The 15,626-nt window shown below is 45.7% G+C and overlaps 1 protein-coding gene across 2 annotated transcripts in view; it reads left to right on the forward strand.

Annotated features, from left to right (window-relative positions):
• TBC1D9 (TBC1 domain family member 9) overlaps positions 1-15,626 on the forward strand; it is a 114,608-nt gene that overhangs the window by 78,954 nt on the left and 20,028 nt on the right. The window contains exons 7-13 of one of the 2 annotated variants that reach the window (XM_021101555.2): positions 405-611; positions 2,074-2,244; positions 2,863-3,013; positions 6,997-7,211; positions 9,381-9,498; positions 11,065-11,350; positions 12,077-12,206. In XM_021101555.2, coding sequence (XP_020957214.1) covers positions 405-611; positions 2,074-2,244; positions 2,863-3,013; positions 6,997-7,211; positions 9,381-9,498; positions 11,065-11,350; positions 12,077-12,206 — 1,278 coding nt within the window. Of the gene's footprint in view, positions 1-404; positions 612-2,073; positions 2,245-2,862; positions 3,014-6,996; positions 7,212-9,380; positions 9,996-11,064; positions 11,351-12,076; positions 12,207-15,626 lie in introns of both variants that reach the window. The other variant, XR_014812905.1, reaches the window with a different exon arrangement.

Consider the following 15,626-nt stretch of genomic DNA (forward strand, 5'->3'; position numbering starts at 1 on the left):
GCTGTTGACTCTTGGGCGGGACTTTGTCAGGGGTGGGGTTGGGCTGTCTGGGTCCCTGCAGAGCAGGATGGTCAGCTGCATCCCTGTCCTCTCTCCCCATGAGATGCCCGTGGTACCCTCCACTTGTGATAACCAGAAGTGCCTCTAGATGTTGCCAGATGCCTCCTGGGGGGAAAAAAAATCAACCCAGTTTATAAGTGCTGATTTAGAAAGACTGGCAAGATGATTCCAGCTCCGGTTTCATTTGTTACAAGCTATTTTATTTTATTGGAACAGAGTGAAAGACTTTCAACTTGCCTCAATAAAATGCGGGTGGCTCCTATACAATTTTAAAAGTGTTGTGGTCTTTCCTCAGTGCTGCTCAGAGGTTGCTATTGGGCTCTTTGGGTCCTGTTTCTTTTCAGGTGACGATTGTCGAAAAGGCAGACAGCTCCAGCGTGCTCCCCAGTCCATTATCCATCAGCACCAGGAACAGGATGACCTTCCTGTTTGCCAATTTGAGAGACAGAGACTTTCTAGTACAGAGGATCTCTGATTTCCTGCAACAGACCACCTCCAAAATATACTCCGACAAAGAGTTCGCTGGAAGCTACAACAGTTCAGATGATGAGGTCTGTAGAAGGCACCTGTGGGTGTCTTGGTTTGTCTCATTACTCTTCCTCAAGGGTGTTCACCTCCTTGCCCATTTTGTTTGATCGTCAAGCTTTGCCCCTGTGCTGAGATGAACCACCTACCCTGATGCCCAGAGCAATAGCTCATTTTTTTTTTTTCTGTCTTTTTAGAGTCATACCCATGGCATATGGAAGTTCCCAGACTAGGGGTTGAATTGGAGCAATAGCTGCCGGCCTACACCACAGCACAGCAACACGCCAGATCCGAGCCACGTCTTTGACCTACACCACAGCTCATGGCAACGCCGGATCCTTAGCCCACTGAGCGAGGCCAGGGATCTAACCCGTAACCTCATGGTTCCTAGTCGGATTCGTTTCCGCTGTGCCACGACGGGAACTCCAGCCATATCTCATTTAAATCTCACGCAGTTTGTAATTGGGATCAGAGAGCTGGACAGAACCTTAGAGATCATCAGGCCTACTAACCTTCTTCTTTCACTGTTGAGGGCATGATAAAGTAATTGGTTCTGGTTGTGTAGCAAGTGACTCTGGTCTATATGAATAACCTTGTTGGGAATGGTTGATCCGTAAATAAAGTCTAAATAAAGTCTCAATCCTGAAATACAACATCATTATGACTTGATTATGACGCAATACAAACTGTGTCCCTGTTGAGTTAGGCCCTGGACCAACATCCAGGGAAACTGGAGCCCTGGAAGGTAGTGATTAGCTCAAGTGATAGAACAGCTTACTGGCAGCTAAAACATGTTGTAAAAATGATGAGCTCTTAAGTAACAACCCTGCCTCTGTCCTCCTGCTCCAAACTTATGTGGGCATTTTTTTCTTTTTTCTTTTTTTTTTGGTCTTTTAGGGCCTCACCCTTGGCATATGGAGGTTCCCAGGCTAGGGGTCCAATTGGAGCTATAGCCGCCAGCCTATGCCACAGCCACAGCAATGTGGGGTCTGAGCCACATCTGCAACCTACAGCACAGCTCACAGCAATGCCAGATCCTTAACCTGCTGAATGAGGCCAGGGATCGAACCGGAGTCCTCATGGATGCTAGTTGGGTTCATTAACCACTGAGCCATGATGGGAACTCCTATGTGGGCATTTCTGAGGCACCAGAAACTAAAGAGGAGGTGAAGGAGGCGGCCCCATAAGCACTTAATTCAACCACATCATGCTTTACATGCACACTAAGCGGAGAGGCAAATAACCAACCAGTTTGTCACCAAAATGCATCTAAAATACAGGGGACACCTATTTGGGGCATTGACGCCTGCGACCCATGACCCCATCTAATGCCGATGCTGGTGCTGGCGTGCTGCCTTTCTCACGTGATAAGAAACCTCTTGGGAACCATGGCATGTGTAGCTGGTAGTGTCTGTCCAGAGGATGCTTGTAGAAGTAGGTTCCGGGGTCCAGACTGTTTCAGTGCCTTGTCGCTCTCTGCATTGGCAGGTGTATTCTCGGCCCAGCAGCCTCCTTTCCTCCAGCCCCCAGAGGAGTACCAGCTCCGACGCCGATGGAGAGCGCCAGTTTAACCTCAACGGCAATAGTGTCCCCACGGCCACACAGACCCTGATGACCATGTATCGGCGGCGGTCTCCTGAGGAGTTCAACCCCAAATTGGTGGGTGCCACTCCCTCTTGCTTTCTGTATTACAGTGATAATTACAGATAACTACAGTGATGTTGCAGAGCTTCCTATATTACGGCGATAAAGCTTAAAAAAAATCTTAAGTAACCTCATAAATCTGTCCGTAGATATTTTCCTACAAGTAAAGCAGATTTTTTTTTAAATATGTCATTGGCTTTCAGAGTGACTTCTTCATGTTAGGAGATGAGTGATCAAGGGTCCAGGGGACATTTTATTCTCTTGTTGAAGTCAACCGACAAATAAGTCTGTAATTTCTCTGGCCTATAATTTCTCACTTGAAAAATGTCCACTCAGTTTCCCTTGGAAGTGTGGACATAAAGACCTAAATAGAATTTGCATTCTGCTGACCCATCTCAGGTAAGTGGAATTCTAACTCTGGCCCAGACAGGTTCATGACAGAACCACAGGCTATGATACATATGTCGAAATAGGAAAGGACTCTGGAAAAATCTGAGTTCTTTGTTCTCATGAATTCCATGCAGAATTTAACAGTCCTGCTCACCAGGGGACATCTTCGGGCCTTCCATCCAACTTATCCTTTCCATCCTTGAAGTACTTGGGGATGTCGTAATGTTTCATTATCCGTTGCAGGCCAAAGAGTTTTTGAAAGAGCAAGCCTGGAAGATTCATTTTGCTGAGTACGGGCAAGGGATCTGCATGTACCGCACGGAAAAGACCCGGGAGCTCGTGCTAAAGGGTGTGCCGGAGAGCATGCGTGGGGAGCTCTGGTTGCTGCTGTCAGGTACGGCCGAGCTTGCGCTGGGAGCACTGGCCCCAGAGTGTGCGGGATCCCAGGCTGCCCTCCCGCCTTTCTTCATGCACCAGGATACTTTCAAATACGCACACCCCAGATTCAGTGCTAAGTCACTGCTCCTTGCCAGGGTGTTGGAAAGCCTTCCATTCCTCTCCCCTCCATAAAATATGGGACACGTAGTCAACAGTCCAGATGTTAAAGCCATCGCCCCTTGAGTCCTCGTAACCTCGTCCATTTCTTCACCAACTCTATTTAGGAAGGAACAGAACCCGAAGAAAAAGTATAATTCTTGATTTTTGGAGTCCTTTTTTCCCTCCTCCTGGCGGCGTCAGCCTCACTGAGGATGCTGAGGTGTGGCATAGAGTCAGAGCAGCCACTGGAGTGAGAAGAAGGTAGAAAGAGGGGCATGAGAGAACCTCGTCCTTGATTTCTGCCACCTCCTGAATTTGCTGGTTATCACAGGAGATGAGGAAGAGAGGCCAGAATTGGCCCTAGGACAGGACACCTATCTGGATCATAGTTACACTTCAAGTTGGAGGTGCCAGGAAGGACAGCAGCGGATGTGTCCTGGACCCATGCGGAAGCTGTGTCTATCGTGACTGGTCCACCACCAGGCTCGTGCCCAAACATAATGCCATCAGGTTAAACCTTTGAGCCCTGCCGCAGAAACCAGAGGTCCTTCAGGCTAAGCCCACAGCTCCTTGCTTCAGCCTCAAGCAGCCAGTGTTCCCCAGGGCTTTATTCTGTCACAAACATCAGAGCATTCCTTTGGGTGTCACCTGTCTTTAGTATGTAAATCAGTTGCTCTGCCTGGCTGGGGCCCTGAAGTATAATCATTTTAATCATTTTAAATAGGCTCATGTGAAAATTTTTGTTCGAACCTAGATGGTCTGATGCAAGTGCTATTCTCAAAGCCTTTTATTTTTAAAATGACATCAAGTCATTTTTACAAGAAAGACAGAAAAAAAACAAAACTTGTAGCTCTCTCTAAACGTGGCTATAAATGGTAATGGCCTATAATGAGATGTATTAACATCTCAAAAGTAGGAGGATAGAATTCCAAAAAACAATTCGTTTTATCTGTTTCACATAAAACTAGTTTGTTCTGTCCTCATTTATATGTCTTGTTTTTCATTTGCCTCAAGTGGCCCAGCCATTGCTTCTTACGTAGAAACCCAGTTTTGAGTCAGATCATCTCTACTGACTAATCCAGCCCGAGAAGAGGCACACCATCCAGTCTGCTGTCTTCCTTGGGTTTGATGAACTAGTCACCTTGATGACCTGATTCAGATCGCTGCCAGAGGAAGCCAAAAAATTCCGTCCTCATCTTCCTTATTCAAATTGAAAGTTCTTTACGGCCACATTTATTTATTTATTGTCTTTTGAGGGCCACACGTGTGGCATATGGAAGTTCCCAGGCTAGGGGCCCAACCGGAGCTGCAGCTGCCAGCCCACACCACAGCTCATGGCCACACCGGATCCTTAACCCACTGATTCAGGCCAGGGATTGAACCTTCGTCCTCATGGATGCCAGTTGGGTTCGTTACTGCTGAGCCACCATGGAACTCCTACAGCCACATTTTAGATGAAAATGAATTTCCCAGTGGGCACGAGAGAACAGCATACAGCAGCCCACAGCCTTGTGGTTGCGACACGTTTAGGGTTAGACCTGGCATTTTCTTTATCGGTGACAGGCTACGTGAGGCCAGAGTGTGACGTGGTCCACACACCACCTCTCTTGGGTAGAGAACAGAGCCCATATTTCCAGCCTGTGCACGAGGGTTGGGCTTCGGGGGGAGGCCAGCCTGCCTACGAGGAGAGTTGTCTGGGTCCTGCCCTGCTTCCTGTGACTCTCAGGAGCCCTGTACCAGGACCTGGCTCAGGGTACCACTGCAGTGGGTTGCAGGCCAGATGGCCAGAAATCTTTGCACTTTTCCCTTGAGAAGAGAACAAAAGTCAGTGTTAAGTTGCCATCAAGCAGACTGCCTTTCCAGGGCAAGTGTGAGTGGGAAGGCTGGCTTTCTGGTGACCATCGGCAGCAAGGACAGGGTCGGCCTCGGGCTCTGATTTCCAATCAGTGAAATACAGATCAGTTTACCCTGTCATTAAACGTGTGTGTATTTAACACATGTACATGTTTAACTATATAATATGTACATATATGTATGTGTATTTTATATGTATATGTGTGTGTGTATATATATAATTTGTACTTACATAAATTATATTTAACTAGATTTAGATACTTGTATCCAGGTTTTTCTGGCTTCAAGAATCTTTTTTAAGGAGTTCCCATCGTGGCTCAGTGGTGGCGAACCCAAGTAGTGTCCATGAGGATTCGGGTTCGCTCGGTAGATTGAGGATCTGGTGTTGCCATGAGCTGTGGTGTGGGTCTCAGATGCAGCTCGGATCCTGCTTTGCTGTGACTGTGGTGTAGGCTGGTGGGTGCAGCTCTGATTGGACCTCTGGCCTGGGAACTTCCATGTGTTGTGGGTGCGGCCCTAAAAAGACAAAAAAAGGAATCTTTTAAAAATTAGAGTTGATTTATAGTGTGGCACCAATTTCTGCTATACAGCAGAGTGACCCAGTCATACATACATAGATATACACTCTTTTTCTCATATTATCTTCCATCATGTTCTATCGCAAGAGATCGGATATTGTACTCTGTGCTGTATTGGGAAGCGTCAAGAATCTTAAAAGGCAAATATCTCAAAGCAGTGACCCTCACTCACCTGCGCATCCTCAACCTCCCCCCACCTTCTGCCCGACCCCCTGCCGCCACCCTCGAGGGGCTCCCCTCCAAGGCAGTGGCTCCTCACTCCTGGGAAGACCCTCTCGACCCCTGCAATTCTAAAAATCCCTCCACCTACCCTGTAACTCGTCCTACTCTTCACTAGGGCTGTTTGAGCCCTTCAAAGCTTAAGCTTCCGCAAGCAGTTTTCAGACTTGTTTTGAGAGGCAGCACCTCCTTTTGCAAGTGAAATCCTGAGGAAAATTCCGATAAGATACTCTCTAGGCTGCCCTGGTTGAAGGGAGGGCTGAGACAGGTGGAGTCTCAGCTCAACTTGCTCTGCTCACCTCCCTGTTCTTCTCTGAGCAGCCTCCCAGGATTGTCTGTGGAAGTTCCCTGGAACACAGGTGTTAGATTGGAAACCTCTGCCTTAGGGGTTATTTGTTATTCATTGTTATTATTTTTTATTGAAGTATAGCTAATTGACAGTATAGTGTTTCAGGTGTACAAGCATAGCGATTCCATTATCTTTTTTCTGATTCTTTTTCATTATGGGTTATTATAAAATGCTGAGTACAATTCCCTGTGCTATACAGTAAATCCCTGTTGCTTATCTATTTTATATATAGTAGTTTGTATCTGTTAATCCCATACTCCTAATTTGTCCCTTTCCCACTCCCCATTTTTGGTAACCAGGAGTTTGTCTTCTATGTCTGTGAGTCTGTTTCTGTTTTGCAGACTCATTTGTTTTTTGTTTTGTTTTGTTTTAGATTTCACATGGAAGAGGTTTCATATAGTATAGGGAGGCTTTTATTTTTTTATTTTTTATGTTTTTAATGATTTTTATTTTTTCCATTAGAGTTGGTTTACAGTGTTCTATCAATTTTCTACTGCATAGCAAAGGGACCCAGTCACACATATACATTCTTTTTCTCACATTATCTTCCATCATGTTCCATCACAAGTGACTAGATATAGTTCCCAGTGCTACACAGCAGGCTCTCATTGTATAGAGAGGTTGCTCAATGGCCGACTTACTGTGGAGCTGGAAGAAGGAAGGAGACCAGGAGTGACTTTGCAGTCTGGCCATGATTGTGACACACACATCATCACAGGATTTCATTATCTTACAAGTGTCCTCTGAGAGGAGGGAAGGGGAAGAGGCTGGGTGAGTAAGCTGTGGTTTCGGGGGTGGGCCTTCAACCCTCTGAGGTTGCATCTTTTGTGCATTTCCCAGGTGCCATCAACGAGAAGGCCACGCATCCCGGCTACTATGAAGACCTTGTGGAGAAGTCCATGGGGAAGTATAACCTCGCCACTGAGGAGATTGAGAGGGACCTCCACCGTTCCCTCCCAGAACACCCTGCCTTCCAGAACGAAATGGGCATCGCTGCTCTGAGGAGAGTCTTAACAGCTTACGCTTTTCGAAACCCTAACATAGGGTACTGCCAGGTGAATGTCGCAGTTGCGTGAGACTTTTAAAAAAATGACGCGATGGAGTTCCCATCATGATGCAGCGATTAACAAATCCAACGAGGAACCATGAGGTTGCAGGTTTGATCCCTGGCCTCACTCAGCGGGTTAAGGATCTGGCATTGTCATGAGCTGTCGTGTATGTAGCTCGCAGACACGGCTTGGATCCTGCTTTACTGTGGCTGTGGTGTAGGCCAGCAGCTGTAGCTCCGATTTGACCCCTAGCCTGGGAACCTCCACGTGCAGTGGGTGCAGCTCTAAAAGAAAAGAGAGGAAAAAAATGTTGTGTTAGCCAGTAAGCAATGAGAAGAAAGGCTTTATGGTTAAGAGAGCGGTTACTGGACGAGGGTCTCTTGACCTTGGTACTCCTGACATTGTGGACTGGATAATTCTTTGTATGGGGCTGTCCTATGCTTTGTCACATGTTTAATAACATTCCTGTTTAATGACGTGTTTAATAGCATCTACTCACTAAATGCCAGTAGCACCCTCAATTGTGACAGCTAAAATGTCCTTATTCATTGCCAGATGTTCCCTGGGGAGCAAATTCTCCCTGGGTTGAGAACTACTGTACTAAGCAGAGGAGCCGGGGAGCAAGAGCGCCCTTCTAGATCCACCACCACCTGGTGACCTAGCTGGTCATGAGCATGCCTGTGCTCCAGGTCTTTATGGCTGGGTTCTGGGTCCCCCAGTGCTCTTACTTTGCCTGTCCTGAGCAATTAATGTCTCTGAGGATGTAGCTTTTATATGCTATGGTTATATTTTAATGCACATTAAAATAAATGCTTGATCCAGTATAAAAAATATTGCCCATATGCCAACTAAAAGTATCCCTTGTACTAGTATAGATACCACAATGGGGAAGCACTAAGAGATTGTCCTTAGATTTAAAGGTCACATGTTTGGCGAGGTCTTCCCTGACCATCTAGCTAAAAGCTAAAGCAGGCTTTATTCCCCTGCCCACTCGAGTGAATGGGCACAGGCACACCCCCCCACACACACACGCACACACACACACACAGCACAGTTCTCTCTGTGCCACATTGTTTTATCTTTCTGATAGCACTTAATCTAAATACACCAACAAATTGATTAACCAACCTTTACATCTTCATTCTCTCTTTTTGACCCCAGAATTTATGCCTGCAAGACTTGTCACCACTGTAACCTCCCTTTCTCCCAATAACTAGTCCAGAGCCTGTTATCAAGTAGACTCTCAAAAGAACTTACCTTGACTAAATGACTAAGGATCTAAGCGTGACTATGGTTATGTTCGAGGCAGGCTAATTCTCAAGTGGAATTTTAATAATGATTTGGGAACATACTGAGTAAAGCTTACAAGAAAGAGCCTGTAATAGACCCAAATTCCTTTTTTGACATTTATATTGTAGAAGTCTGACGAACACTTACTGGTTTTGAGGGGATCAAAAGAAGTACAGGAGTGAGTTGGCTTCTAATATAATAGAGTTCATATTTATCTTTTGATCTTCCTCTTTTTAATTGAGAGGACTATTAAAGTAGTTGAGCCTTGAGTGATTATGAGCTAGCTGATAGTATCTTTTAATAAAGGGGGTTACTTTAGAATTAAATCCCTGTGACTTATCACTGCCAACCTTCGCCAGATGGAAATAATGGGCGAGGGCTCCAACTTTGAAAGGTTTCATTGTTCCCCGAGGAGAGCCTCAAGCCATGTGTACTTGGTTGTAGAAACAATTATGGAAGATGAAAAAGGCCATGTATACCTCACCGAATTAAGGATTACAAACACTGAGATTTTAGCAGGTTAAAACTTTGTTCTTTGGACAGAGTTTTTGTATGAGGGTTTGCGTGCATGAGGGGCTCGGTGAGTGTTTTTTTCACGGAGGCCCTTAACCGTGAACAGGCTCCAGGACTAAGGGTTTTTACATTTTTGAAAGAGTTGAAAGGAAAACAAAACTCTGAAGAATATGTGACTGTACCTTGCAAAGCCTTTAAATATGTATTATCTTTTTTTTTTTTTTTTTTTTTTTTTTTTTAAGGGAAAAGGTTTGCTGGCCCCTGTGAGACTCTCTCAGTCATTTTTTCTTAGGTTAACAAAATCGCTTATACGTTAAAATGTGTTTGTGGTATTTAAAATGTATTTGACGACATTCTCTGTCATTCCCTTAGGCCATGAACATTGTCACATCAGTGCTGCTGCTTTATGCCAAAGAGGAGGAAGCTTTCTGGCTGCTGGTGGCTCTGTGTGAACGCATGCTGCCTGATTACTACAACACCAGGGTGGTCGGTATGTGGGATGCAGTTAACATTTTAACCCTTATCGCATCAGGAAGATGTTTCTAGAGACAAGACCCCAGCTGGACCCCCATTTCCAGTCACCATTAGGCAAAAGAGTATCCGACTACTCCAGTTTTCCAAGATGGGAATGAAAGGGCTTGAATGAACATAGATTACACCCAGAGGAGTCCCATGGAGCCTCTCCCGTGGAAAGAATACACATGTTCCACTGTTTTAGAAAACCTTTGATGTGGCTGTCATTCCGTGGCATGTGAGGGCCACACCAGGCACACAGGTCATCAATCCAAAGAGGTTTAACAGTTCTTTCTTGAAAAACATGGAATCTGTGGAAAGCATTGAAAGAATACTTTTTTGAAAGTATTTAAAAAAGGAGTGGGCAGAATGGCATAGAAAAAATATATCCCAAGCTAAATTTCTAAGGTGTTTTTCAGACATTGAATTTTTTTTTTTTTTTTGGTCACATGCATGGCATGTGGAAGTTCCCAGGCTAGGGCTTGAGTCGGAGCTGTAGCTGCCAGCCTACACCACAGCCATAGCAACACCAGATCCTTAACCCACTGAATGAGGCCAGGGATTGAACTTGCATCCCCATGGATACTAGGCGGGTTCGTTAACCACTGAGCCAGAGTAGGAACTCCAGAAGGTGAACATTTAAACAAATTATTAAGGTTATTCCTTATAATCCCCTCGAGCATTAGATATTCATTTTAGCTGTACAATCTTTGTGTTGCTAGTATAGCAAAAGACATGCTTTATGCTTTTTTCTGTGTTCTATCTTCATTTCTAAATTTTTGCACACTAATTTGAATCCTTGAAAATACTCTCCAGAAATGTCAGGAAGTTGATTGTGAATGCTTTTATGTGGGATAAACAATCATTTAAAAAACGATTCCTGGAATTTCTGATGTGACACAGTGGGCTAAGAATCTGACTACAGCAGCTTGGGTTGTTCTGGAGGTGTGGATTCGATCCCCAGCCTGGCACAGTGGATTAAAGGATCCAGCATTGCCCCAGCCACAGTGTAGGTTGCAGCTGCAGCTCAGATTCAGTCCCTGGCCTGGGAACTTCCATGTGCCACGAATGCGGTTTAAAAAAGAAAGAAGGGAATGATTCCTTGATGCATGGGGACCATGCTTCCAGAAAGCTGTTTTGTTTGGGGTGGCGGGGGCGGGGAGGGGATGTTGTCTTTTTTTTTTTTTAAAGAGCTTGCCAGGAAATGTGGTGCCTTGGACATTTCATTCCTAGCCAAACATTATGTTGCCAACACAATAAATAATTGCGCACCAGGAACATTTTGTCAACTGCCGCTTTTCGACTGCCCTTAAAGATGCCATGTTATTGCTCTTTTATGGAAAAGGAGTAGGAGAAGAAGACCCCAGAAAGAGAAGATGTAGCTGGAATTTATGTGGGGACTTGGCATAGGAACTGGGGTTCTGTCTCGGCAGCCGTGGTGACCTGCATCACTCTCATCACGTCGCTGCATTGGGCTCACTGGTGAGAAGGTGCAGTTGGTTCACCCCTGGCCTTTTGTGTGTCCCCACCCTCCCCGCTGCAGGTGCCCTGGTGGACCAGGGTGTCTTCGAGGAACTTGCCCGGGACTACGTCCCGCAGCTGTACGACTGCATGCAGGACCTGGGCGTGATCTCCACCATCTCCCTGTCCTGGTTCCTCACACTCTTCCTCAGCGTCATGCCCTTTGAGAGTGCGGTTGTCGTGGTCGACTGTTTCTTCTATGAAGGAATCAAAGTGATATTCCAGTTGGCCCTGGCTGTGCTGGACGCCAATGTGGACAAACTTTTGAACTGCAAGGACGACGGGGAGGCCATGACCGTTTTGGGAAGGTATTTCTCAATTTGGAAAAGCACTTCTGGGCTTTCTTCTCTGTGCTTGCCATCTTTCTCTCCTCTTGGTTCCATGAGTCTTTTTTTTTTTTTTCTTTTTTCTTTTTTCTTTTTTCTCTCTTTTAGCGCCGCGGCTGCAGCATATGGAGGTTCCCAGACCAGCGGTCGAATTGGAGCTGTAGCCACTGGCCTACACCACAGCCACAGCAATGTGGGATCCTAGCCAAGTCTCTGACCTACACCACAGCTCATGGCAACGCCGGATGCTTGTTAACCCATTGAGCGAGGCCAGGGACCGAACCTGTGTCCTCGTGGATGCTAGTCAGATTCATTTCCACTGAGCCACAACAAGAACTCCAGTTCCACGAGTCGCAATTGGCTTGATGGTAATCATAGTGCCCACTTCTCTCTGTGGCCCAGGATTTCTTTCCATATGCTTTGTCTTTGGAAGTGAAGTGAATTTCATTCTCTTTCTAAGGAAATTCTAGGTTTTTTGTTTTTTGGTTTTTTTTGGCTGTACCCATGGCACATGGAAACACCCAGGGATGGAGCCTGAGCCACAATGGTGACAATGCTGGACCTTTAACCTGCTGAGCCATGAGGGAACTCCAGGAAAATCTAGGCTTTTGTTTTAGTACACAGTGTTTGCAGGAAATGGGTGAACACCTGTAATGGGAGAATTCCAGATTCACCTCCCAGTGACTCCTGCTTCATTTTCTCTTCCAGGTATTTGGACAGCGTGACCAATAAAGACAGTACGCTGCCCCCCATCCCTCACCTCCACTCCCTGCTCAGCGATGACGTGGAGCCCTATCCTGAGGTCGACATCTTCAGACTCATCAGAACGTCCTATGAGGTAGGTCTTGTTCCCCACCTGAGAGTTAGAGCCCTGAGTGCTCGGAGGGGCTTGGCTGGATGTGTTACCTCCACTTGCATTGGTGACCTGTGGCCGTACCTGCTTCCTTTTTCCTTCTGAGCACTAGTTGCCAGAAAGGGCAGCTACCGGGCAGCCAACAGCTTCGAGCTCCAGAGATGGACACTGAAGGGTCCAACACTATGGAGCAAATAAACAACCAGCTCTGGTCCCCTGGTTCTTTGCTTTGCTCACCCTGAAGCCTCACCAAGTAGCGGCTCATATGCAGCTCTGGCTGAAGTGGGGCTGTTGAAAGCAGGCATGGGGAGGTTGACCTGCACAAATCAGTTCCCCTTCTAGGCTCATGCCGAGTCCTTCGGGCTTCTGGGAAGTAGACAAGCCGATCCTCGGTCAGAGACACACAGAGTACTCTTACCACCTTAGAGAGGGACCAGGGTCCTAGGATTCCTCTGAAATTGTCTGGGCCTGGATGGGAGAGGGTGCCTCCCGGTCCTTGATGACTCCAGATCTGGTCCTGAATCCCACAGCAGAGCTCGTTGTGAGTCTAGGGGTGAAGGACCTGTACCTGATAGCATGTGGAGTTTGTGGAGCCCCCAGAACTCAGTACCCATTAACACCTCATGGTTATTTTATTTTATTTTATTTTATTTTGTCTTTGGGGGCCACACCTGCGGCAGATGGAGGTTCCCAGGCTTGGGGTCAAATTGGAGCTATAGCTACTGGCCTACACCACAGCCACAGCAACATGAGATCCAAGCCGCGTCTGTGATCTACACCACAGCACAAGACAACACCAGATCCTTAACCCACTGAGCGAGGCCAGGGATCTAACCTGAGCCCTCATGAATCCTGAGCCATGAAGGGAACTCCCTCCTTGTTTTTTCTGAACATTAAGAAAGACCATGAATATTCCGCTGAGCATACTATACCCTCCCCGCATGTTTTGGGATCATGTGGCTGGTGATTGTCAGCATTCCAACCCGCAACAGCCTGGCTCAGGGAGAAATGATGAGGGTCGTGCTGAGGTCAGAAAAATCTTGAGAATCAAAAATTTGGTGCTTTTAAAAAATGAATATGGCTCCAGGAACCTTCTCAGAAATGTGTGTCCTTAACTCATAATGGGAGAAAGACCAGTAATTTACCATTTGAAGAAATTTTCATCGACACTCCGTAGATATCAATAACAAAACATTTAGGTATGTTTTAGAACCATAAAAGTAATGCATAGTTATTATAAGAAATGTAGAAACTGGGAGTTCCCTTCGTGGTGCAGCGGAAATGAATCTGACTAGGAACCATGAGGTTGTGGGTTCGATCCCTGGCCTTGCTCAATGGGTTAAGGATGTGGTGTTGCCGTGAGCTGTGGTGTAGGTTGCAGATGTGGCTTGGATCCCGAGTTGCTGTGGCTCTGGCGTAGGCCTGCTGCTACAGCTCCAATTAGACCCCTAGCCTGGGAACCTCCATCTGCCGCAGGTGTGGCCCTAAAAAGACCAAAAGACCAAAATAATAATAATAATAATAAATAAAAAAAATAAAATATGTTTCTATTAAAAAGTACTTTGTAACATTCCACTTTTCACTTAAAATATATCAGGAGCACTTGCTGATGTGTAATATATCGTTTGCAGCATTTCATAGATTTTTAATGTTCTGCTTTCATGAAGTGCTAGAATTTATTTAGCTGGTCCATTTTTGTTGGACATTTACTTTGGTTGCTTCCAAGTTTTTTTGTACCATATGGCAACCTTGTATCATATTATTATGTCTCTCTATAAAAGTATGACATTATATATGTATGATGTTATATATTATAGGATAAACTGGTACAAATAGTACATCTCTGATTTTTTTTTCCTTAAAGTCCATAGATTTTCAGTAGTAGGTCAAAAAGTATGAACTATTTCTGGAGTTCCCATTGTGGCTCAGTGGGTTAAGAACCCAACTAGTATCCATGAGGATGTGGGCTCAGTCTCTGGCCCTCGCTCAGTGAGTTAAGGATTCAGTGTTGCCATGAGCTATGTTGTAGGTAACATATGCGGCTTGGACCCCGTGTTGCTGTGGCTGTGGTGTAGGCTGGCAGCTACAGCTCCGATTCGACCCCTAGCCTGGGAACCTCCATATGCCAAGGGTGTGGCCCTAAAAAGAAAAAGGAAAAAAAAAAAGTATGAACTATTTCCAAGCTCCTGGCACACACTGTCCAGTTTCTGTAAAAATGGTCCCAGTGGATATTGGGAGAGTAAGGACTGTTTCACATCATTCTCTCCAAAACCCGTTATTATCCCCATGTATTTTTTAACAAATCCTCCCCCCCAGGACTTTTCGATAGTTCTCCATCAGAAATTTTGAGTGATTATTTTTCCAGAGAAAGAGCCCATGTGATTGAAGGTAATAGTTATTATCGTGGCTGTGGGTTGTTTTTCTAAAGGCATCCCCTGAAACCTTTACTGTGAAGTGCATTCTAGACCCAAGTAATAAAGCTTGGTATGTGGAAACTCAGCTTTGATCTTGACAGCAGATAAGCTGAGGTCTTGCTGAGCCCAGCACTTGGCCCATTTTTAATGGAAAAGCACGGAGAGTGGAGATACCACCAGGGCTGGTTTCTGTTTCCATCCTGGTCCCCAGTGGTGGCTGCCAAACATCCTATCACAGGACACAGCAGTGGTTTCCTTCCTCTGCCTGTGAAGGCAGCCCCGTTGATTTATACCAAGGCTTCCACTACCTGGCCTTCCAATGCGCAATGACTGATTCTTTGTTTTCTTTTCTTGGCTTGGTGTCACTGCCCTGCTCCTAAGTTTCCAGGGCCTCCCCCACACCCTATAGGTCATCCTAAAGAAAACACCCCAAACTCTTGCCTTTTTTTTTTTCCACCTCCTAACTATTAGATAGGTGGCCCTGAATTCTGCCTGTGCATTAAAGCCACTTAAAAAAAAGTCGTTTTAAGCCAAGCCTTTAAAAATATAAATTCCTAGGCTCCATTCTAGACCAGTTCAATTGCATCTCTGACATAAGGCCTAACAATACATATTTTTTTAAAGTTCCCAGGTGATCCTAAAGGAGAATCAATCTAGGATCACTGCCCTAGATGCAGAATGGGGCCACTAGATGCAGAGGCCGATTATAACCTGGTTATACAGCATGACACCGGTGTTCAGAGGCATGCGACTCACTTGCTTTCTGTACTTCAGGATAATTAGCCAGGAAAATAGAAAAGTAGGAAAAATACTGAAAGCCTTGAGATCCCCAGGTTGCTGCCGGTTTCCTGATTGAGTAGGGGTGATAACTTTATTCATAAATGCCTTGTAGGGAATTGGTGGGTTCTCCCCAGCCCCTCCTGGAAGGAATCGTATGGACAGTTTGAGAGACAGTTTTCTTTCATGTGGGCCCTGTGTGGGAGGCTCTGCA

This window comes from Sus scrofa, chromosome 8, assembly GCF_054392235.1.
Source record: "Sus scrofa isolate SSC_HxYL_T2T_F1_AM1 chromosome 8, Sscrofa_HxYL_maternal_Yorkshire_Landrace_v2.0, whole genome shotgun sequence".
NCBI classification, from domain to species: Eukaryota; Metazoa; Chordata; class Mammalia; order Artiodactyla; family Suidae; genus Sus; species Sus scrofa.